General features: G+C 40.9%; 1 protein-coding gene across 1 annotated transcript in view; it reads left to right on the top strand.

Moving 5' to 3' along the window:
• The first annotated feature begins 7,147 nt into the window (after nucleotides 1-7,147).
• Nucleotides 7,148-24,060, top strand: part of IRAK3 (interleukin 1 receptor associated kinase 3) — a 49,211-nt gene continuing 32,298 nt past the window's right edge. Inside the window, 2 exon segments of the mRNA XM_054696762.1 lie at nucleotides 7,148-7,292; nucleotides 20,748-20,930. Of these exon segments, the coding sequence (XP_054552737.1) occupies nucleotides 7,148-7,292; nucleotides 20,748-20,930 (328 nt within the window).

Genomic DNA, 24,060 nt, shown 5'->3' with positions numbered 1-24,060 from the left:
TCCGCATCACTGTTTGCCAACGGTGGGATACATTGGAGAATGTCATGACCAAAGGCAGGGAAAAGATTGTTCTATTAATGTAAACAAAAAAAAACAAAAAAAAAGAAAAAGAAATGGTGGCCAGTAAATTGGATCGAACTATCCATAGCGGTGTTATCTCAGTGCAAAAATGATGTATAGATATACCCAGAATAATATCCTGGGTCCTTTGCTTTGGAATTTTTTTTTGATGAGTTTACTTTGATCTATCCCGCCCAGTCTGACTTTAACCATAACACTTAAAAGACTCAGTAAATGGAACTCATAATAGATATCTATTCTAAACTAAATCCTTAAGCTTGATGTTACCAGAACCTTTTTTGTTAAAAAGGTCTAATCTCACTTTCATAGACAAGCAAAAGAAAACTTATGGTTTTACAGACATTTTACAAGTACATTTGCTCTTTAACATAAAATCGTCATAACAAAAACCCATCTTTTTATTGACTGAAAACAGCATTAACAAAGTTTGATCTCCTATCTCTTACCAATTACAAAAAATAAATTCCAGATGGATTGTGAATCTAAATGCAGAAGACAAAACAATAAAACTGCAAGAAAATGATATAGAAGAACATCTTTATGATTTGGAGGAAAGAAAAAAATTCTGAAACCAGATACAAAATAACGCTTAACCTCAAAATGATTGGAAAACTGTTAAAATTAAGAGCTTCAAGTTATCAAAATATACTATAAGGGAGTGGAAAATTCAGAGTGTAGTTTTTGCTGCACATATAATCTCCATAATGCTCCTTTCTACAATTTAAAAACATTACAAAATACGGGTAGGGAGCATGAGCCAATAGAAAAATGGGCAGAAGACTGAAACAGCCCTCTCTCTTTCCCCCCATATACATATATGTATACACACATATATGTGTGTACATATACAGGTAGATATATAACTTTCATGCATACACAAGTAGCTAATATATATAGCATATAAAAAGATGCCTGTCATCAATAATGATTAGAGAGAAATGCAAATAAATGCCATATTGAGAAATCTTTACATACTCATCAAATGGCTAAAGTAAGATGTTGACAATACTAAGTGTTGTAGTTTAACAGGAACTCTTAAACTAGAGCTCACTTCATAGGCATGCAACCTGTGCAATTGCAGAGGGCCCTGGAATCAGGAGTGGCTTGCACTTGGTTTAATATCCAGTTGTTGCAATTTTGAAGCTTTTAATAATTTTGCGTTTGAACTGTGCTTTATAAATGAAAGCACAGTGAACCATGAACATGAACAGGAGAGATCACAATATGAGTGTCCACCCTTCCTGGCCAACCTTTTGCATTTAGCATTAAGGGTTAGCCAGTATTAGCCAAGCACTTACACTAAAAACAAAAATATAGACGGAAAGGAAGAGTGCAACATAGCTTCTTTTCAGTCCATCCTTATCAGTAATCTAAAGATAGTGTTGGTAGAATATATCCAAATCAAGAAGTGATATAAGAGTAGTTGGATTAGTTTTATGTAGCTTTTCCACAGTTGTAGTAAGAATGAAATACATATGCATTTACAAGATATGAAATGCAAGTGGTATAATTTTGGTGATTCCACATGAGTTTGCATTTAAAACTGACCTTGCACAATATAAAGATCAATGACAAAATTTGTGCTAATAGGGCCTCACTGATGGCACAAGGGATTAAGCACAGCACTACGAAGCTATCCACAGCCTCTGCAGCATGAATTCAATCCGCAGCCTTCAGGGAGCTGCCCACATAGCTCAGCAGACCTCTCCTGTCTCGCCCGCTGCTCCCCTCAGCAGTGTATTTCAGTTAGTCTGCCTGTTCTGTTCCCCGCTCTGTCTCTGGTGAATCCTCTCACCCCCTGCACCTCTGACCTCTAACCCAGTTCTTGTATGCATAAATAAATAAAACTTTTTTTAAAAAATTGTGCTAATAATAGTAAAGAAATCATGGCAAGTCAAGAAGCATCAAGAGAAATGAAAAATTCATATTTTAGTAATTTGAATAGGACTTTTTCCTGCTTTTTTATAACAATTTTTTTTAAAACTTCTGTGTTTATTATTTATTTATTTATTTTACACAAGCACTGGGTACAGTCAGAAGCGCAGGAGGGTGAGAGAATTCACCAGAGCCAGAGCGGAGAGCAGAGTAGGCAGAAGGATCAAAGTACACTGCTGAGGGGAGCAGCGGGCGGCAGGAGAGGTCTGCGCCCCATGTGGGATCCTCCTCTGGTGGCCGGGGAGCAGCCGGGGATCGAACCGGTGCTGCAGAGGCTGCTGGCAGCTTCTCAACCCAGCGCTCAACTGCTGTGCCACCGGGAAGGCCCTTTTTCCTGCTTTTTTAATAAGAGGTGTCACATTTATATTCATAACTGGGTCCCATATGTTAAGTAACTTGCTCTGCTAGTGGGAGTATAAATGGAGCAACCATGTTTGGAAAGAAGGTAGAGTATACACCCAAGAGACATACTATGAAACAGATAAACATATGAATCCATATGTTTATAAATGACAGCTAAGAATACACATGGGAGCATTATCCATAATAACCAAAAGGTAGAAACAACCCAATTGTCCACTGTTGAGAAAATAGTTAAATTGTCACATGTTTATACAATTGCACATTTTCTATAATGAAAATGAACAAATTTCTACTGTACACAATATAGATGAACCTTGCAGACAATGCACAGCAAAAGAAACAAGATACAAAGAATATATGATATGAGATTCCTTGGAAACTTGAAAAACAAGCAAAATTAATCTGTGGTCTTAGATGACAAGTTATGTTTGGGAAGGAAGAAGAGAATTGGGAGAAGCACTTAAGATTTCTGGGATTCTGCTAATGTTCTGTTTCCCAGGTGATTGCCTATGTTCACTTTGTGATAATGGAGCAAACTGTACTGAAAAGTTTATGTGCTGTTCTATGTCTTATACTTATTTTTTTATTTTTTTAAATATTTATTTATTTATTTATACAAGCACTGGGTACAGTCAGAAGCACGGAAGGATGAGAGAATTTACCAGAGAAAGAGGAGGGAACAGAACAGGCAGACTGACAAAATACACTGCTGAGGGGAGCAACGGGCACGGCAGGAGAGGTCTGCGCGCCATGTGGGACCCTCGCTGGTGGCCAGGGATCAAACTGGCTCTGCAGAGGCTGCGGGCAGCTTCACAGCCCAGCGCTCAACCACTGTGCCACCAGGGGAGCGCCCTGCCCTTAATTTATTTATTTTTAAAAGGTAAAAATGCTACGTGCTCCTTCTCACTTTAGAAAAGAAAGTTATGACAATAAAGTATTTACTTACAAATAAGAAATTCAATAACTCAGTATCTTATTGTTCCTCTACTTCTTTAAAGCTACAATTTCAAGGAAAGTGCTTTATAAACAAAGTCACTAATCTAAAAGGAATTTTAGGGGTTTTAAACACCTGTTTTCATCCTTGCTCTTCCTTCTAACCATCTTTTTCTCTTTCCCCTCTTTTTTACCTAATATGTTTGTTTTACCAACTGCAGGCTAAGCTCTCTTCTTGCTTATTCTCAGACTATGATAATTCTATCCTTATTCCTGGACAAACTAGAGAACACATAATTTTTTGTGGCTTTAGACAATAAGCTACACTTAACATATTAATAGAAGGAAGTGGTGAGTACATTACTACTATATACTTTTTAAATTTATAGAGTTTTATCTATAAGCAGGGGCAGCAGGGGCTTATAAATCTCATTGATCATAGAAAAATATCATGGGCTTTTAGAGCTAAATAAATGAATCTGAATCACTCTAGTTTTCAAACATATCTCTAAGCCGAGGTTTTTATCTACTTTAAAAGAAGAAACAGAACACCTAAACTGGGGGGGGGGTATTAAATGAGACAATATATGTAAAGCGATTAGTTCTGTGATAGTGCTCTACTCTCTTCCTCACTGAACCTATGATAACTAGGATTTTAAAATAATTGAGGACTAGAGAGACTATTAGAAGGGAGGGAGGAAAAGAAAGAGATGAGAATGGTCCAAAGTCAGAATGAACACAACCACCATGAAATAGAGTTTAGAAAGCTGTGAGTGGTACAAGTTTATTATATAATGGAAAGCCACTAAAGATTCTTGAAGAAGTAATGTGATGCAAACTGTGTAGAGTGGGAGAGGGCTGGGATAGAGAGGCAGCATAGTTTTGAGGTTAGGTTAGTCTATAAAACTATACCCGCTTCACAGAGTCTTCCCTTGATAATATATGTATGGAATAATAGAAAATGTATTTGACCGTTGCCTCCCGCTAATGGCACAGAGCTTCAAAAACCTTTGGAATTTCTGGGATGATAGGAGTATTTTTTGTTATTTATAATAAACCCCTTTCTGCCATGTTTGAATATATACTAATTCATGAGTTGATTTATGGTAGACCCTGAGATAGTTACAGGGAAGCTGCTGGTTATACCAGAAAAACCAAGCACGTCATTAGAGGTTGAAACTTTCAGCCACACTCTCCTACAGAAGGAATTCAATCAAATGGCCAATGGCTTAATCAGTCTGCTTATGTAACAAAACCCCAGATAAACTCCTTGAAAGACTGAGGCTCTGAAGCTTCCTGGTTGGTGAACACATCAGGTTTGTGCATGTGGAGAGAGCACAGGAGCTTAGGGCTTTTCTAGACTTGCCATCTTATCTATTCATCCTGTCAGTCATTTGTGTCCTTTATAATAAAACAGTTATCATAAGGACACACATTTGTGAGTTCTGTGAGTCATTATGACCAATTACAGGTACCCCCTCCCCATTCCAAGATAGAACATTCCTATGAAACCTTTCAAGCCAACGTGGCATAAGGCACAATAGCCAAGACCACTAATTTTTATGGAAAAAAGTTTAGGGACCCCAGACCCAACAAATAACCTACCAAAATCATATCAAATAACACATAAAACCTAAAACAACACCATTGTATGGTAAAGCAGGAATATGATAAATACCTAGCCTGTATAAAGTAGTTCCTGGGAAAGAGCTTGGCTGTACCACTTGCTGTTTAGGGTACAGACTGTCTCTAGAATGACTGCTGTGAAACAAAAGCTGAATGTAATTTTTGCTTTTTGACATTTGTCAGAAAAGGGAAAATTCTCTTAGGATTTCTTTCAGTTAGTGAAAACAGGTACTTTTGTACTTTCATAAAAAGGAAGTGGTTAAATGCATATTTTCAAAAAGTGGAAAATACTTGTATCAAATTTGAATCAGTGGTTGTAAGAATACCCAGATTTGTAATTGGGCAGGCCAAAGTACAAGTAGTTTAGGGATACCCAAGACTCGCAGCTGACATCTGAAATCAGAACAGTCTTATGGAACTGAGCCCTTAATTTTTGGAGTTTGGGCTAACTCTAGGGGTTTATAAATCCTAATAAATTCTAGTATTAGAATTGCGTTGAATGCAGGACACCCAAATTGGTGTCACAGCGTTGTTGTCAGATTATTGTTGGGAAGAGTGACAGAGGACCAGGAGAAGGAATTGAGGTGGGGGAGTGCAGGGGATGATAGCAGCACTGAAGGAGAGTGATAGAACCTCAGGATACAAAATGTAACACTTAAAGACAGTTTTAGGGAGATAGGGAGGTAGCATGGTCTTCTAACTATGGATACTAACTGTCATCATTGAAAATACAAGAGACTCCATATGAGCTATTTATTTCACATAATGTGGCTTTCATATAATAAGCTTTCACACAAAAAGCAACCTGGCTTGCTCTTCTGTAAAGCAGATGATCTGCCAAAGAAGACCTTGCTGGTGGCTTCATTCATCCATAGTGATTTCCAGGCCCCTCTGTGTATTGGAGTTTGACTCTCCAGTTCTAGTAATTCAATAACTACCAAATGCTTATGTTATCTTGCCTCTGTTGCTCACCCTATTCAGGTAGTCTTTTTAAGAAGTGGAGGGCTTCTTAAGCATAGAAAGGATGACAGTAAAATTTTAGTCATTTGAACAAAGGGCCGCTGAAACTCCTGCCCAAATAATACTGGCTTTACCGATTTGCAAGCTTACTGTGTGGAATACTTAGTTCAGAACGACTTGGAAATTCAGGTTCCATCACTGTCGGTCTCCAGGGGGCGCCATTCCCAAAGACTACACATCTGAAAGATTGCAACTAGGTGCCGATTTTTTTCAGTTGACGGCCGTGGTCCACTCTTCCAGTCATTAAGGCTGGGATTTCTTCTCACCACTTTCAAAGTGTGTCCTCTTCTCGTCAGGAGCATTTGTATAATGCCTGCAGTGGGTTGTTGCAACATAAACGGTAGAAGATTTCAAAACAAAGGTCAATTTGACTTGAACGCCAGCTTGAAACCAAAAGAAAGCTACTGTCAATTTGAGGAAGGAAAAAGCGGTGGAACACGGTTGCATCAAGAAAGCCAAGGCAGAAGAGAATGTAGTCGATTGAAACAGCAGTATGGGGAAGGGGCGACCTCCTGAAGACAATGACTAATTTTACCCTACGTTGGTCTCGCTTGTCTTTTTCTCTTTTGACATCTGTGCACATTTATGAGCTTAAATTCAGTTAAAGTTGGGAGAAACATCTACCAAAACATGTTAGAGCGGTTGTCTCCAACCAAGTGAGGCGATGTCTGAGTAGTTTTTTGTCCTTTTTATTTTTCTGGGTTTTCCAAGCATTCCTCAATGAACATGCATCACCTTTCTGACGCGCTAAAACAACTTTTAAAAGAAATAATGACGAATCTCATGCATCCACGCCAGGCGCCAGCCCACACCCGGACAGGCAGGGGCGGGGGTGGACTCGCCATTAGTTCTTTCTCCAGCAAGCTCAGTTTGCTTTTTCAGTTTTCAGTCCCTTCCCAACCCCAAAGAAATGAAAGGATTCTTCAAAACTTAAAGCCTACGGGAAGGTCTGACGGTTCCGAGATGAACTATCAGCGTTCCGAGAGTCCCCGGGGGCATCCCTGGCGGGCGGTGCTCTGCGTCCGGAGGGGCCCGCCCCTTCCAGGGCCAGGGCTCGGCGAGCTCCGGCGTCTGGGTCGCCGTTGCGGGAGCAGGATTTCCGCGGTTGTGCAACCGCCCCTCGCGGAGCTCAGAGGCCGGGGCCCCGCATCCCTCCCCCTCCTGGCTCCTGGGCTCCGGCAGTCGAGCCATGGCCTGGGCGGCGGGGGGGAGCTGCCACCCGCACGGCCGGCTCTCGGCGCACACGCTCCTGTTCGACCTGCCGCCCGCGCTGCTGGGCGAGCTGTGCGCGGTCCTGGACAGCTGCGACGGCGCGCTGGGCTGGCGCGGCCTGGGTGAGTGCGCCCCGGGTGAGTGCGCCCCGGCGGCCCTGCCGCTCCACGCCCCGAGGCACGGCGCTGGGGAGACCTGGGGTCCGCGTGGCCGCGGGGTGTTCCCGCCCGGAACCTGCCTATTCCTGCCCATCCCGAGAAGGACGCAGTAGCCCCTGAGACGCGCGCAAGAGCTCCCCCTTCGCTTTCAGAGAAACTTTGGGTATCGCTTAAGATGAAGTAAACAGTCTTGAGTGGGTGGGGCGGGGAACAAATCCCTAGGGAAACCAGCTAAAGTTTATTAACTACTTCTGCTTTGCTTGCTTCGGAATGTTTTGTTCTTGTTTTTAAGATGTATTTATTCATGCATGCAAGAACTGGGGTACAGGCCAGAGATGCAGGGGGTGTGAGAGGATTCACCAGAGACAAAGTGGGGAACAGAACAGGTGGATCGGCTAAAACACACTGCTGAGGGGAACAGCAGGCGAGTAAGGAGAGGTCTGCCTCGCCATGTGGGTTGCTCCCTGGCTGGGGATTGAACTCGTACTGTAGAGGCTGCGGATTGCTTCATAGTGCAGTGCTTAACCCCTTGTGCCACCTGGGGGGCCCCGGAATGTTTTAAATAAGGATGCTGATGTGGTGTCTTCTTGTCATGGCAATATCACCCCCAGAATATAGTTTCATATTAGAACATCTTCATAATTTTGAAATATTGGTCCTGGTGTTTCCAGTGAACTCCCAAGTGCCCAACTCAATTAAATTTCAGTGAATGCTGAAGTGAAACTCCGTGTGTAATTAACATGACTCCCTGTTTTCTTAGCTAAATATATCTTGCTTGTTTATCCAGTTTGATGGAATGGAGGTTTGTGCTAGAGAATGACTTTTTATTTTAATCCTGAAAGTTGTGCAATCTCCGTTTTATGTAGACATTGACAATTTGAGCTGCTGCCACTTGGAAGTATTGAGTGGGATTGTCAGAAATAATTCGAGCAAAAGTCTTGTTTTGTTAAGCACAGCTGGTTTTGGTTAGATTTGAGACTCCATGATGTCACACTTAATGCCAGTTGAAAATAATCACAATTATGTGAAAACAACTTAGCCTTAATTCTTTCAAATAGCTTTCTTTCTTGTCAAGAATCTCAGAAGACAATGAGGAAAATATTTTATTTGCTGTTGATAAACAATATTGTCACACTTTCTGGAAGATGGCATTGGTTTGCTAGCCATATAAAAATTGTTTTAAAATTAAAAAAAAAATTTAGATATTATAAGTGCTGTGATTTTAAATTATTGTCCTTACATAAAAGTCTCCATAGACCTGACTCCGATTTCTGGAAAGCAGATTTCCAATAAGCATTTGAGGGTTAAGATCCTTCCCTCACCCGATCTTTTTGAAAATAATGGCAAGAGAAGTTTTGCATTTATGGTTTCCTAGTTTCTAAATTTGTGAGAGAAAAAATGTTTTTAGTGCAGGCCACTGAAAGGAATGGGGCCAGGCAGGTATCATAAATGAGTGAAGCAAGTTGTAGAGACTGAAAATGGAAGAAAGTGTGCCCATCTAAAAGGGGCAGATAGTACCTAGTCCCTGGTCACTTTTTGCAAATGTCAGCATTGCTGGGTATCCTCTCTTCTCTCTTTCTGTTAGTCCTGAAATCCTTATATTCATGCTTTACTGGGTTATCTCCTATAACTCTGCCAATTGCTTTATGAGGGAGGTGCTATTATTATCATCAACGATATTTTAATAGGTGAGGAAACTGTGGTGTAACTTGATTAAGTAACATACCTACATTGGCACAGGTGGGAGGTGGCAGAGCCAGGACTTGAACCATGACAGTCTGGATGCAGGGCCTGTGTCTATGCCCACAACCTCTCTTCACATCCCTCCATGTCTTCCTCCAGGTCACCAATACTGCTCTGCTCTTTCTGCTACATCCCACAGCCTCCCTGAAGCGCAGCCATTTCTGGCATGAAAGAACAATACAGGGAGCCATTCCAAACATGCAGCCCCATTTTCCTAGTTGTGGAAATAAATGAATGCCACCTAAATGAGAACAAGCAAAGACTACTTATTCAAAGCAAAGGAGTCAGTTACCATCACTTACATTTGACAGAGACTGAAAGGAAAGCAGAGAAATGGGAAAGCATAGTGGAAAAAAGAAAAACTTAAGGTATGTCCTGACTGGAGGCTGTTGGCCTGGAAAAGATGTAGACGGGCTGATTACAAGTGGCCATTCCATTTGATTGTTAGGGGTGCATATTTGATCTCTACAGTTGGACTTAAGTTGGAAGTGGGGTCAAAATATAGGAAGCTGACTTCTACTAATCAAGTTCTGGCTAAAGTCCATTGCTAGAGAGGTTATTGTGTGGTTTCTTGCACTAGTTGCTACAGATAGTAGTTTGACTTCCTGAACAGGTTGCTGTTCATAGTAGATTGGCTTCCTGGGTTCAGAGTTCAATTTTTATATATAGTGTTGTTGTAGTTCTTTTGTATATTCAATTCTGTCCTAGGGGAAGAATCTAAATGTTTACTCTGTGATATTCCAGTGATAATTATTTGTGAAGAGGGTTGTGCCTCCTGACTGTCTGGACCCAAAGCTCTGAAAAGGAGACCTGGAACAGACCAGCTGCTTCATGAATTGTTGGCTCAGCAGGAAGGGAAAATTGGCTCAGTTCAGGGTTGTTGAGGGCAACTGCCTCTGGTAAATATGCTGTGTTTCTCTATTTGTACAGTGAAAGGAGAAAGAGGGGGACAAAGAAGGACAACTGACCTTAGAGGAGGAAGAGGAGAGTGTTGGGGAACTAAGTCAAGGAGATAGTCCTTTTATTGCTCAGCTGAGAGTCCAAATGTACAGAAGGTCAAAATTCCATATAGAGAACTGTAATAGTAGTGGGTATGACTGTCTCAAGCTGATCATGATTCTTTGATGATGATGAATATGGGGCTGTGTTAACAAAAGCAGCTTTGACAAAGGCAGAACATACACATTTGCATGAGCTAAACCAGAGTATGCAGGATAAGATAGACCACCAGTTGTTCACAAACTGGAATTACCTGTGCAATATTTTAAAGCTACAAGTCCCCGGGGCTTCCCTGGTGGCGCAGGGGTTAAAGATCCAGCATTATCAAGCTGTCCCCAGCCAGGAAGCAACCCACATGGCACAGCAGACCTCTCATGACTCGCCCACTGCTTTCTTTGCAGTGTATTTCCATAGATCCACCTGTTTTGCACCCCACTCTGTCTCTGATGAATCCTTTCACCTCCCACGTCTGGCCTGTACCCCAGTTGTTGTATGCATAAATAAATAAATCTTTGAAAAAATAAAGCTACAAGTCCCCAGACCTCGCCCCTGGAGTTGCTTGTTGGAGACCCCTAAGGCATAAAGTGCTAAGACAAAAAAAATGTCAGGTTGTGACTAAAAGACTGCTCAACATAGGCAAAAAGACTGGCCCATGTCCAGACCACAGTGTCCTTTCTTGTGTCAACAAAGCTAAACCTAAAAACCAGACAAGATTAAAAAGGGAATAAAATATACCTGATAACACAAAACCTTGGTGGTAAATGTGTGCCTAGACAAGGCTAAATACTAAAAAAAATAATTCATTGTCTAGTGACTAACAAGGAGGGGAGGGGGGCAGTTTATAGCAATAAAAATGAGTTACATCAGGAACTTGGGGCGCTTGAGCTCAAAATAAAAAGCTTTGCATCCCCTGGGTCCCATTCCTCTTAAACTCTATTTTATGCCTGTCATTTCTTTGTTTCTCTGTTCTTTCAAATTCTTCTCCTCAACCCTGTTCACCAAAGCTGGTCTCCAGTTGCTGATTCAATAGGTCTGGGTTGAGGTTCTAGCATCTTCCTGGGGTTTTTTGGCCAAACCCTTTGGGTAAGTCTGATGTACAACCTGGTTTGGGAGCTATTACTTAAGCCAAATTCTGTCCTTTAATAGAATCTTTTTTTTTTAATAGTCCTTGTTTTGGGGGGCCTCTCTGTTGGTGCAGGAGTTAAAATGCAACCTATGAAGCAATCTGCAATCACTGCAGCACCAGTTCAATTCCCGGCTGGCCAGGGAGAAACCCACATAGTGGGACAGACCTCTCCTGTCTCCCACGCTACTCCCCTCAGCAGTGTGCTTCAGTTCGTCTGCCTGTTCTGCTCCCTACTCTGTCTCTGGTGGATCCTCTCACCCCCCTGCATATCTGGCCTGTACCCCAATTCTTGTATAAAAATAGGCAAATCTTAAAAAAAAATACTCCTTGTTTTTTTTTTTTCGTAGTGCATACTCAAATCTAAGGGTTCCATACTCTATATAGGATAGATATCTTTTTGTTTTTGTTTTTTTCCTTCCACCAAATCACCAGTGTCCTTACCCCATCTGCCTCCCTCCCGACAACATCCCTACCTTTCTCCTTGCTCCCCTTGGTAACCATTATCTTCTTTTTGCCATGTTCAAATTTTTCTTTAATAGCAATGCATAGTAATTTTACTACACTTTTCACTACTCCACTTAATTTTTTATCTTTAATCATATTACATTTATTAAGCTTCAAATCACTGTTTATCAAGTACTGTTATTAAAAATAGTGTAATCACAAAGTAATATATTCTCTGGTTGATGTTGATGGTTTTATGGCTTTATAATGAAAGTAGGATCCAAAATTGGAAAATATTATTTACCATATAGTATATTACGGACATGGTAATCTATATACAGAGCCTCTGATGACAACTCATTTCATCACATTACAGTGGCATGGTTTACATTATATGGTTGGGAACAGCTCACACTGTAAACCTCTCAACACAAAGGATACACTGAGAGACAAACCCTTTTTAAAGATACTGTGTAAATAGGTTGTATTCAATTTTCTTCCTCTCAAAAAAGAAAAAATGATCACAGAATTATTATTAATTACTTTAATATAAATTCAATAAAAATTGAAAGGAATATTAGTAACAGTAATATTTAATTTATGCCATTTAATGAGTGCTTATTAGTTACCAGACACTCTATGTTAAGCACTTTACATGGATTATCTCATTTACTTCTCACAAAATTTCTATGATGTGGATATTTTTTCCATTTCCATTTCATAGATAGGGATACTGACTCTCAGAGAATTTAAGTAACTGACCCAAGTCACAGTGTATAGTAAATCACAGACTAGGCTTTTAGCCAGATAGTCAGACTTCAGAGCTTATGCTCTTTTTTTCCCCCTACTTTTAAATAGATTTTATTTATTTTTTTTAAGATTTATTTATGCATACAAGAACTGGTGTGTGGGGGTCAGAGGATTCACCAGAGACAGAGTGGGGAGCAGAACAGGCAAATTGAAATACAGTGTTGAGGGGAGCAGTGGGTGAGCCAGGACAGGTCTGCTGCGCCATGTGGATAACTTCCTGGCTGGGGATCAAACTCGTGCTGCAGTGGCTGCTGACAGCTTCATAGGTTATGTCTTAACCCCTTGTGCCACCAGGGAGGCCCCAGACTTTCTTTTTTCTTTTTTTTTTTTTAAGATTTTTATTATTTATCCAAGACTGGGGTACAGGCCAGAGGCACAGGAGGGTGAGAGAATTCATCAGAGACAGAGCAGGGAGCAGAACAAGCAGAAGTACTGAAGTACACTGCTGAGGGGAGCAGTGAGCAAGACAGGAGAGGTCTGCCTCGCCATGTGGGAATCTCCCTGGCTGGCCGGGAATCGAACCTGCGCTGCAGAAGCTGCAGACAGCTTCACAGCACTGCACTCAACCCACTGCGCCACCAGGAGGCCCCTTACAATAGTTTTAAATTTACGCAAAAGTTTAGAAGATGGTACAAAGAGTTCCCATATACTCTGCACCCTGTATCCCTGATCATTATCATTTTACATCAGTAAGGAACATTTGTTACAATAGTGATATGTTACTATTAACTAAAATTATTTAGTTAATATTTATTTATGCATACAAGAACTGGGGTGTAGGGCAGAGGTGGAGGAGGTGAGGGTGAGAGGATTCCCCAGGGACAGAGTGGGAAGCAGAACAGGTGGATCTACTGAAATACACTGCTGATGGGGAGCAGCGGGTGAGACAGGAGAGGTCTGCTGAGCCATGTGGGTCAGCTCCCTGGTTGGGGATTGAACTTGTGCTGCAATGGCTGTGGATAGCTTCATAGTGCTGAGATTTAACCCCTTGTGCCACCAGGAGGCCCTAAAGCCCATATTTTATTCAGATTTCCTTCTTTATACCTAATGCCCATCTCTCTTCTAGGATCTTATTAAGGTGACCAGATTACATTTAGTCATCATGATTCCTTCAGCTCCTCTCTTGGCTGTGAGAGCTTTTCAGATTTTCCTTGTTTTGGTGACCTTGACAGTTTTGAGAACTACTGGTCAGTACAGGTCCTCTGTTTTATAGAGTGTCCCTCCAGTGGGATTTGTCTCTGGTGTTTTTCTCGCAATTAGATTCAGGTTATGGATTTGGGGAAGTGGACCACAAAGGTCCTGTGCCATTTTCATCACATCACATCAAGGGTACACACTATTTGCATGACTAATAACTATTGACATTAACCAGGCTGAGGTATGTCTGTCAGGTTTCCACACTGTAAAATGACTCCTTTCCCCTCTTTTCATGTCACACTTTTTGAGAGGAAATCACTATGTGCAGCCCACACTTAAGGAATGAGAATTATACTTTTCCTCTGTAAAAACAGTATGTTCTTTTGACCACTATCTTTTTTCTCCCATCTTACAATGTTCTATTCAGATCTCACTTCCACTCTATCACCACCCCATTACTCTGTTCCTTTTTATGTCAAAATTCCTCAAAAAGGCAATTTTTCTTCTATTCTTCTTTGAACCTGCTCCAACCAAATTTTCATCACACACCCTCACTGAAATTCCTCTTGTTGGGGCCTCCTGGTGCCACAAGGGGTTAAGTCTCAGCACTATGAAGAAACCAGCAGTTCGATCCCTGGCCAGGGAGGTGACCCACATGGCACAGCAGACCTCTCCTGTCTCTCCTGCTGCTCCCCTCAGCAGTGTATTTCAGTAGATCAGCCTGTTCTGCTCCCCACTCTGTCTCTGGTGAATCCTTTCACTCATAATACATTGCTATTATTTTTGGTAAAACGGAAACTGTCTTTTAAAAAGATGAATAAAGACTTTTTTGTTTTAGATTTATTTATGCATACAAGATCTATCCAGATGCTACAAGGAAGTTTAACAAGGAAAGAAAATATGGGGAAACAATATTGAGCATACCTGGGTGAGCAATTACAGAATTTCCAGACTGAAATGCTGGTGTTGAGGATGAACTGTTCTTCATATCTTTCCCAGAGGTAGTTAATGTTAGGTCTTCATCTGGATCTGTGATTGAGAGAAAAGGACAGATGGAGGAATACCAGAAAAATCATGCCCTGCCTTTCCCAATGATGGCATAGGAGCCTGACTCAGGCCCAGGTAAAACATCTATACAAGCTTAACTATGGGTAAATATTAGCTCCTGTAAAAATTACTAACTAGTGGGTCTTGATGTTATAGTCTGGTGAGAGAAGTTGAGCTAACTTGCACTTTTGAACTTTGTTTTAATTTTTTGGAATCAAAACTACCTTTAATCTTAAAGGATTTTTTTTTTGTTTGTTTGTTTTTTAATTGCCTAATTTCTGTGTGTCCTTTGTAGAAGGAAAGAAAAAAGGCATATTTTCCTTTTTCCATTATGCTGTCTAAAAACAATCTTTGTAAGAAAGCAGTCTCAGTTTCCTAGGGATTTTGGCAAGTGGTTGTATGCAAATACAAAGATTCCAAACTGGGGTGTGTTGCATTATTCTAGAAAACCCCTTCAGAGACATATTTGCATATGGAGAGTGATTTCTGTAGCTGAATTCCCCCGTGGTCAGCACTACCTAGACAGCCCTGCCTCCTTAAAACAGAATCTCTAGTACCTATAAGCATAGAATGATTATTAAGCAATCTGCGGCTTTGGATAAACTAATCTCTGAACTTCCCGGTTGATTCTGGCTTATATTATGCCAAGATGCCTGTCAAACAAATGATTTGTCTTCCCCCCCCCACACCAAAAAAAAAGTTTATGAACAACTACAACATATTTTTCTTAGTTTAGCTTTCATTTAGAATGCTCTTTAGGGGCCTACCTGGTGGCACAAGGGGTTAAGATGCAACCTATGAAGCTATAAGCAGCCACTGTAGCATGAGTTCTACCCCGGCCAGGGAGCTACCCACATGGCACAACAGACCTCTCCTGTCTTGCCCAGTGCTCCCCTCAGCACTGTATTTCAGTAAGTCTGCCTGTTGTGTTCCCCACTCTGTCTCTGGTGAATCCTCTTACCCCCACATCTCTGCCCTGTACCCCAGTTCCTGTATGCATAAATAAATGAATCTTTAAAAAAAAAAGAATGCTCTTTAACAACACAATTAGTGATTGGGAAGTTTACTCTTTATTTTTGTCTAGTATGTGAATAACTGGAAAGAAACAAAGAAGGATTAGAGAAAGCTATGAATATTGAAAAATATAATTCCTGTCCCATCAAATTGAATCTATTGTTTTATAGAATTTGAGCTATACATTTTGTGGGTGCTAATACTCTTTAGTGGTTTTCTATTCAGAAAACATCATCATTGGAGAAAAGCTAGTAAGGTTGCACTGTGAGTCACCAGAGAATGAGAAAGCATATTTCATTTTCAGTCCTAGTAGAAACAACCGATGCAAACAGTTCCAGTGTAAATGAACCCAGGTCTGTTTCATGCAGGAAATATTCCTCTAAGAACAATGCTTTTGCTTAATCTGGTTTATTTGGATTTAGTGAAAACTTAGAACCCTTTGCTCCTGGTCATTGTTAGGGAACTAAAACCTCAACTTATTTGACATCTGCTCATTCTCACTCCAGCTCAATGTAAGTGCCTTACATCATTAGTCTCTTAGGGAGGATGGGAGATCACACAATGGTGACCTGTTGCACTTCTAAAAGAAAATTCAAAAATTGAGAAAAGAAAGAAAAAAATAGGGAATAGACCTATGTGGGCAATCTGACATCCCTTGGGACTTACAAAGTTAATTCTAAATTTTTTTTTAAAGATTTATTTATTTTTGCATACAAGAGCTGGGGTGCAGGCCAGAGATGCGGGGAGTGAGAGGATTCACCAGAGACAGAGTGGGAAACAGAACAGGCAGTTTGACCGAAGTACACTGCTGAGGGGAGCAGCAGGCGAGACAGGAGAGGTCTGCTGCACCATGTGGGTAGCTCCCTTGCAGACCGGGGATCAAACTCATGCTGCAGAGGCTGCAGATTGCCTCATAGTGCGGTGCTTAACCCCTTGCGCCACCAGGGAGGCCCTCTAATTCTAAATTTTCCTTAACAGTTATAAACTGCTCCTTTCCTACTTTGAGTATCCTGAACAACAGACTTTATACCTTTTAATGTGCAAATGGAGTATAGGAGACTCCTGCCTACTGTGCTGCTCACTAGATGTATCTTCTGAAAAGAAAACCTGGTGTCACCTGTTCTGAAATCTTTTTTTTTTTTTTAATTGTGGGACCTTTGCCAATGGTTGGGAATCGAACTGGCTCTCCAGAGGCTGCCGGGCAGCCTCGCAACCCAGCGCTCAACCCCTGTGCCACCAGGGGAGGCCCCTGAAATCTTTTATTGGCCCATGTACTTTCAAGATAAAGTTTAAGTTCTTATGCTAACACCAGGACTTCTGTTAGCCATTCAGCTGATATGTACTGAGCATCTGCTGTGTGCTAGGTGCATTTTTACAAAGGGAGGTAGAAACTTCATGGTGCTGGGTCCCCTTTTCTTTAAAAAGAAGCCTTGCTCTAAGCATACCTGCCTCCACATTGCCTTCTCTAGCCCTTTTCTCCATTTTTGAAATAATTTTCTATCTGACAGGCTCCTCCCCTACCCTCTGTCTATTTATACCTTTTTACCATCCACACCTCTTGCCAAGTCAGCTGATCTCCCCTTACCTTCACCCTGCACTCTGGCTGTGGTTGTCCAAGAGACCATCTTCCTTCTCCCCTGTTAAATTTGGTGCAGATGTCTTATCCCCAAGATTCCAAGTATAGAGGAGGAGACTTGTATTAAAAAGGAAAAAAAAAAAGGGCCTCCCTGATGGCGCAAGGGGTTAAGTCTCAGCACTATGAAGCTATCAGCAGCCACTGCAGCTTGAGTTCGATCCCTGGCCAGGGAGCTGACCCACATGGTGCAGCAGACCTCTCCTGTCTCACCCGCTGCTCCCCTCAGCAGTGTATCTCAGTCAATCCGCCTGTTCTGCTCCTCACTGTGTTTCTGGTGGATCCTCTCACCCTTCCCCCTCCGCTAGCCTACACCCCAGCTCTTGTATGCATAAATAAATAAAATAAATATTTAAAAAGAACTCTGTTGTATGTTATGTGAATTTTAATTATTCCTTTATGTGGTACATTAAGCCTGGTACTCTATAAAGATTAGCCAATTAATTCAGAGGAAGTAGAAATCTTAATTTTCCCTTTGCTGCAATTTGATAGTGTTCCCTCAATTGGGATGTTCATTTTGAGGCTACGATGTGTTTTTAAGACTATAAGTGTTTTTAAGTGAGAGCTCATATAATCAACAGGCCAGAAAGGGGCAGCCAAATTTGGGGTATGTTGGGAGGGACAACTTCAAAGGACATTTACTAATAAGAAGGTTGAGATTGCTTGGTGAGGCCACCTCTGCCTGGAGTTGCACCACAGGCCATGGCAGACCCAAGACTAAACCTACATATTCCTGCATCTACCCACGGGTCCACAGGGATGTTCTGTCTTGACTGGTGACTTTTCTTAGAAGCCAGTAGAGTCTATGGGTCTTAGAGTTTACTCTTTTGTCTTATTTTCAAACTAAAAAGCCAGGAATTTTTTTTTCTTCGCAATAGCATACTCTATCCAATAATTCCTTCAGAACTGACCTCTTTTGGGCCTCCCTGGGGCCACAGCGGGTTGAGCACCATGCTGTGAAGCTGTCCGCAGCCTCTGCAGAGCGGGTTCGTTTCCGGCCAGCCAGGGAGAAACCCACGTGGTACGGCAGACCTCTCCTGTCTCTCCCGCTGCTCCCCTCAGCAGTGTTTCGGTCCATCTGCCTGTTCTGCTCTTCACTCTGTCTTTGGTGAATTCTGTCACCCTCCCGTGCCTCTGACCTGTACCCCAGTTCTTGTAAATCTTTAAGAAAGGAAAAAAAGAAATACTCGTAGTTTTAAATTTGACTCAAGCTCCAGAAACCACTCCTTTAAGAGGTCTTCTATGATGCCCCCATCTTTAGTTAGTGTCCCTCTTTATTCCCCACTCCCACTTTGTATATGCCATTACTAAACAGTAGACACTCAACAAATGTTTGAATTACACTGACTTGCAGTATTTCCTAGAAAGAGTTAAAGGAAGTGTTAATGAAAAAAATGTGCCTCAGCCAAACAGGCAAGTTAAGTCATCAAAAAGAGATACATTAGTTACCACATCTTGCCAAATATTTTTGCTTTGAAGAAGCTTTGTTTTTCTTTGGTGATAAGCTATCTAAAACATATTGGCAGGGCCTTGTTGGTGGCGCGGGGGTTAAAGACAGCTCTATCAAGCTATCCCCAGCCACTGCTGCATGAGTTCTATCCCCAGCCTGCCAAGGGGCTACCCACATGGTGCAGCAGACCTCTCCTGTCTCGCCCGCTGCCCACTGCTCCCCTCAGCAGTGTATTTCAGTAGATCTGCCTGTTCTGCTCCCCACTCTCTAAAGGTGAGAATCCTCTCACCCTCCGCATCTCTGGCTTACACCCCAGTTCTTGTATGCATATATAATAAATCTTCAAAAAGAAATAAATAAAGCATATATATTGGCATTTGTATAGTCTTTACCTCTTTGTGAGGTATTATGTCTTCCAGGTGAAGAATGAATACCTTCTAGATGAACTCAAAATGTGGAGGGGGAGGGTTTTAACTGCCCTTCCCCGCCTCAACCAGCAACTCTGTCCTTGGAAAAAAAAATCTGTGCATATTTCAGGGCAAGAAGGCCCAACACTTCTTGTTATTTTTTTTTAAGATTTATTTATTTATGCACACAAGAACTGGGGTACAGGCCAGAGTTGGGGGGGTGAGAGGATTCACCAGAGACAGAGTGGGGAACAGAACAGGCAGGTTGACTGAAATAAACTGCTGAGGGGAGCAGCAGACCAGTCAGGAGAGGTCTGCTGGGCCATGTGAGTAGCTCCCTGGCCGGGGATTGAAGTGCTGCAGTGGCTGCAGCTAGCATCGTAGATTGCATCTTAATCCTTTGAGCCACCAGTGAGGCCCTATTTTTTTAAAAGATTTAATTTTTATGCATACAAGAACTGGGGTACAGGCCAGAGGTGTGGGGGGTGAGAGGATTCATCAGAGACAGAGTGGGGAACAGAACAGGCAGATTGACCGAAGTACACTGCTGAGGGGAGCAGCGGGCAAGTCAGTAGAGGTCTGCTGTGCCATGTGGGTAGCTCCCTGGCTGGGAATCGAACTCATGCTGCAGTGGCTGTGGATAATTTCATAGGTTTTGTCTTAACCCCTTGTGCCACCAGGGAGGCCCCCTTCTTATTATTTTGCTTGCCTTCTGGGTGCTCTTATTCCCCTATCTTACTTGACAACAGTAATGCTATTGCCCAGCAGTATTTCTAAACAAAAAGTGGTCAAAACCCCTTCAGGACCCCATCTGTGAGCCCTCTGCTCCTACAAACTAAGCATACGTGTGTGTGTGTGTGTGTGTGTGTATGTGTATATGTGTGTATGATTCTGACATCCACTGATGTATGTATGGACAAATATGAGAAGTAGAATATTTCTATAGTCTCAAAGTATCTTCCCTGAAATAGCTGCTAATTATAATTATAGTAATTCCATATATTATATAATAAATAATTTATATTCTATTATAGTCTATCTATATTCCCTCTCTATCCTATCTATCCCTACATCTTCTCTCTCTATATATATATGGAGAGAGATTATTATATTAATATATCCTAATTATATATAACTATCACTGGAGATATCTGCAGACACCACCTTAACTAAGTAATCAAGATCAACATCACGAGCGATGAAACATCAACATCATGAAACTCTTGCTATTGTACTCTGAGGACACAAAATGTTTCACTGTTCTGAAAAAAAAGGAAAGACTGAGGAACACAGATCATGGGAGAGTAAGAAATAGTAAAAAATGTAGTGCAGGCAACCTGATAGGATCTACAAACAGAAAAAGACATTAGTTTAAAAGCTGTTAAAATTAGAATGAAGTTGAGTTATTACTGGTTCTAATAATTCTACTGTGGTTATATGAGATGTTACCATTAGGGAAAGTTGGGTCAAGAGGAGAGTGTATGCTGAAATTAATTCAGAATAAAAAATACAAAAGTAAAGGGAAGTAAAACATAGTCTGAGATTCACAAAACAAGCATTCAAATGAAAGTGAGCGATCCTTCGGTAACTCCTTTTGTAATTTCTACAGCGGAGCGGCTTTCAAGCAGCTGGCTGGATGTTCGTCACATTGAAAAATATGTAGACCAAGGGAAAAGTGGAACAAGAGAATTACTTTGGTCCTGGGCACAGAAAAACAAGACCATCGGGGACCTGCTACAGGTTCTTCAGGAGATGGGGCATCAGCGAGCTATCCAGTTAATTACAAACCATGGTGAATACTTCATTTTTGATTGGCTTTCAGTTCATTTGGTAGGATTTGTAATTGTAAATATAAATATTGCGTTTATCCAAGGCATTGACTGGCCACGCTGTATGTCAGTGACTCCTTGCCTGTGTTTTTTTTCCTGCAAGGGGTCTTACAGCTTCACTTTGTGTGTGTATGTGTGTGTGTATATGTATGTGTGTGTATATATATATATATATATATATATATATTACACTTTCTTTCCTTATTATCAAACTTATACAACACATTCCTAATTAGCACTTTATAGTTTTGGATTAAAAAATATGTTTTGTGGACCCTCCCTGGTGGCACAAGGTGTTAAATCTCAGCACTTGAAGCTATCTGCAGCCACTGCAGCATGAATTCAATCCCTGGCCAGGGAGGTGACCCATATGGTCAGTGACCCACATGGTACAGTGTATTTCAGTAGAGCTGCCTGTTCTGCTCCCCAGTCTGTCTCTGGTGAATCCTCTCACACACACCCCACCCCTCTGGCCTGCACCCCAGCTCTTGTATGCATAAATAAATAAATCTTAAAAAAAATATATATGTTTTCCTTTCACAAACTATACTTTTCAAAATGTTTCATTCATAACTAAGAGCTCTTTGTCCAAAACTCTGAAACTCTCTAAATCATAAATATAATCAAACAGTACTTGAGTAAAATATAAATAATGCTTTCATTTGTTCTATTGATTGATTGAAGTTTAAAATATGATTGCACCCCTCACCTGTATTTTAATGCAAATGACACCTTCTGTACAATCCTGGACTTTCTGTTATATTCACTGAGGTTTTCATGCCATGGCCTCTAACTTGCCTAACTTGTTACTATCCACTTCACAGTAACCTCCTTTTCCCTCTATCTTGTCTGTCTCTGATGCTATGTCACCCTTTACATTTAGAGTATCCTGATAAGTAGAGCTCCTGACTTTTTCTCCATTCATTCTTTGTCAATAAAATAATCTCTTAATGTTACCTATTCTTTTTATTCCACTTTAGATTTATTCTCATCAACGAGTGATATTGGGTCTTAGGTTATAGATTCAAGGCTCTTCAGTTGGAAACTCTTGAGTTATCTTCCTTTCTCTTTAGTTCCTTTTATTTAGGTATATATTTGTTTTTGTATTTTTGCACACGTTCTTTGGTAAGATATTTAGCACACTTGAGCCTCTACCTTGTCACTGAAAAAAAAAAAAAGCTCTGCACTTGCAAATAAGAAATCCTGAAAAACTTGTGCTATAAAACTCTAGCTTCAGATTGACTTTTTATAGTACATTTTTCATATTAATGGGACATTAGACAGTTCCAAATAGGCTTCTACTGTGATATTATCTGTTTAACAAAACTAATCACTTTTGTCTTTTGCTCACTATTACTTCTCTTTTTTAGTACAACCAAATACTTCATTATGAAGCTTCACATGCAGTGCAGTGTGTCCTTGAAACCTATAAATGCATTCCCTTTTCATTAACTGAACCTTTTTTTTCCAGCCACTGTAACTACCCACATGACTTGCCGTTCATCATGTAACCTCATACCAATATGATAGGATACACAGGTACATTTTATACTTCAGTGTTCTGGAATAGATTTCAGAGCATGGTTCCACTCTTTGTTGTTTATACAGCAGTGAATGATGTGGACTGTTAGAAGACAGATAGATGTCCACATTCTTAGTTGACTCCTAATCTGTTGTACATGCAAAATTGCTTTCATTTTTCAAAATGTGAATTAACTGATTGGCAGAAAGATAATTATTTATGCCCTAGTAAGGAGATCTGAGATGAAGAACATCATGCCTTGCTCTAAGTCCTGCAGTAAGGAAAATGTTGTTACTTAATTGCATTTATTGAGTTGATGCTTTGAGATATATTAAACACATTAATTGTATAGCTTGTTATAAGCAGCAATGTGGTCACCCATTGCGCACAGTCAGTGTGTCTCTTTTGATAGCTACTTACTGAATTAGGAGTTGGAACTCCTAATTAGAAATTTATAAAAGGATTTTCTCTGTTGCTATCAAGGGCAGAGATATATCAGCTATCCAAATAGTCCATTTTTGCCTATCATTTCACAAGTTGTTTAGTTTTATATGATAGCTTTCGTGTAGAGGAGCTTTTACCTTTCATATTCCAACGTGCAAAGATCTCTTTGTAGATTTCGATTTTCTTGCGAGTCCTGCAAGGAGACCTTGCTCTTCCTCCCAGGCATTGTTCCTGCAATTCATGGGGATGCCACTGGGTGGTCTTTTCACATCCCTAAAACATTTTCTCACATCTCAGGATATAACAAATTTATTCAAGAAACTAGAAATTTTACATGTAGCTACACTATCTCTGACATGCGTGGTCTTACATATCATATTTTGCTTTTTTTTTTTTAATGATCAGCAGTTGTTTTCCAGTTTTGACACAGAATCTACAGCTTTCTGCTGATGTCTTCGGAGAGCATTTTCAATTTGCCATCTTATATGACAATAAAGTATTATCTCACTTTTCATGAGCTGCAAAAGACAATCACTTCTAGTGCCTTTTAAGCCCCCAAATTCAAATTTTGTTCAAAACAATCACTACTTCAGGGTGTTGGTTATTTCTTTTTCTTGACCAATTGCCTTGGCTAGAACCTCTAGTATACTGTTGACTAGAAATGTCCAGTCCAGACATGCTTTCCTTGTCTTAATATAAAGGGGAAGGGGGCATCCCTGGTGGCACAAGGGGTTAAGACACAACCTATGAAGCTATCTACAGCCACTGCAGCACGTGTTCGATCCCCCACCAGGGAGCTACCCACATGGGGCAGCAGATCTCTCTCCTGGCTCACCCGCTGCTCCCCTCAACAGTGTATTTCAGTCAATCTGCCTGTTCTGTTCTCTGCTCTGTCTCTGGTGAATCCTCTCACCCCCCACACCTCTGGCCTGTACCCCAGTTCTTATATGCATAAATAAATAAATCTTTAAAAAAATATATAAAAGGGAAAACTTCCAGTCTTTCATAATTATGCATGATGTTAACTGTAGCTTTTTCCTAGGAGTCAATTGAGAAAATTGAGAAAATTCTTTTATATTCTGAGAGTTTTTATCATGACAGGTTATTGAATTTTATGGATTTTGTTC

The sequence above is a fragment of the Talpa occidentalis genome, unplaced genomic scaffold (assembly GCF_014898055.3).
Source record: "Talpa occidentalis isolate TD23 unplaced genomic scaffold, MPIMG_talOcc4v2.1 talOcc4.16, whole genome shotgun sequence".
Lineage (NCBI taxonomy): Eukaryota > Metazoa > Chordata > Mammalia > Eulipotyphla > Talpidae > Talpa > Talpa occidentalis.
The sequence above is the reverse complement of the archived record's forward strand: the minus strand, read 5'-3'. Positions and strand labels throughout refer to the sequence as shown.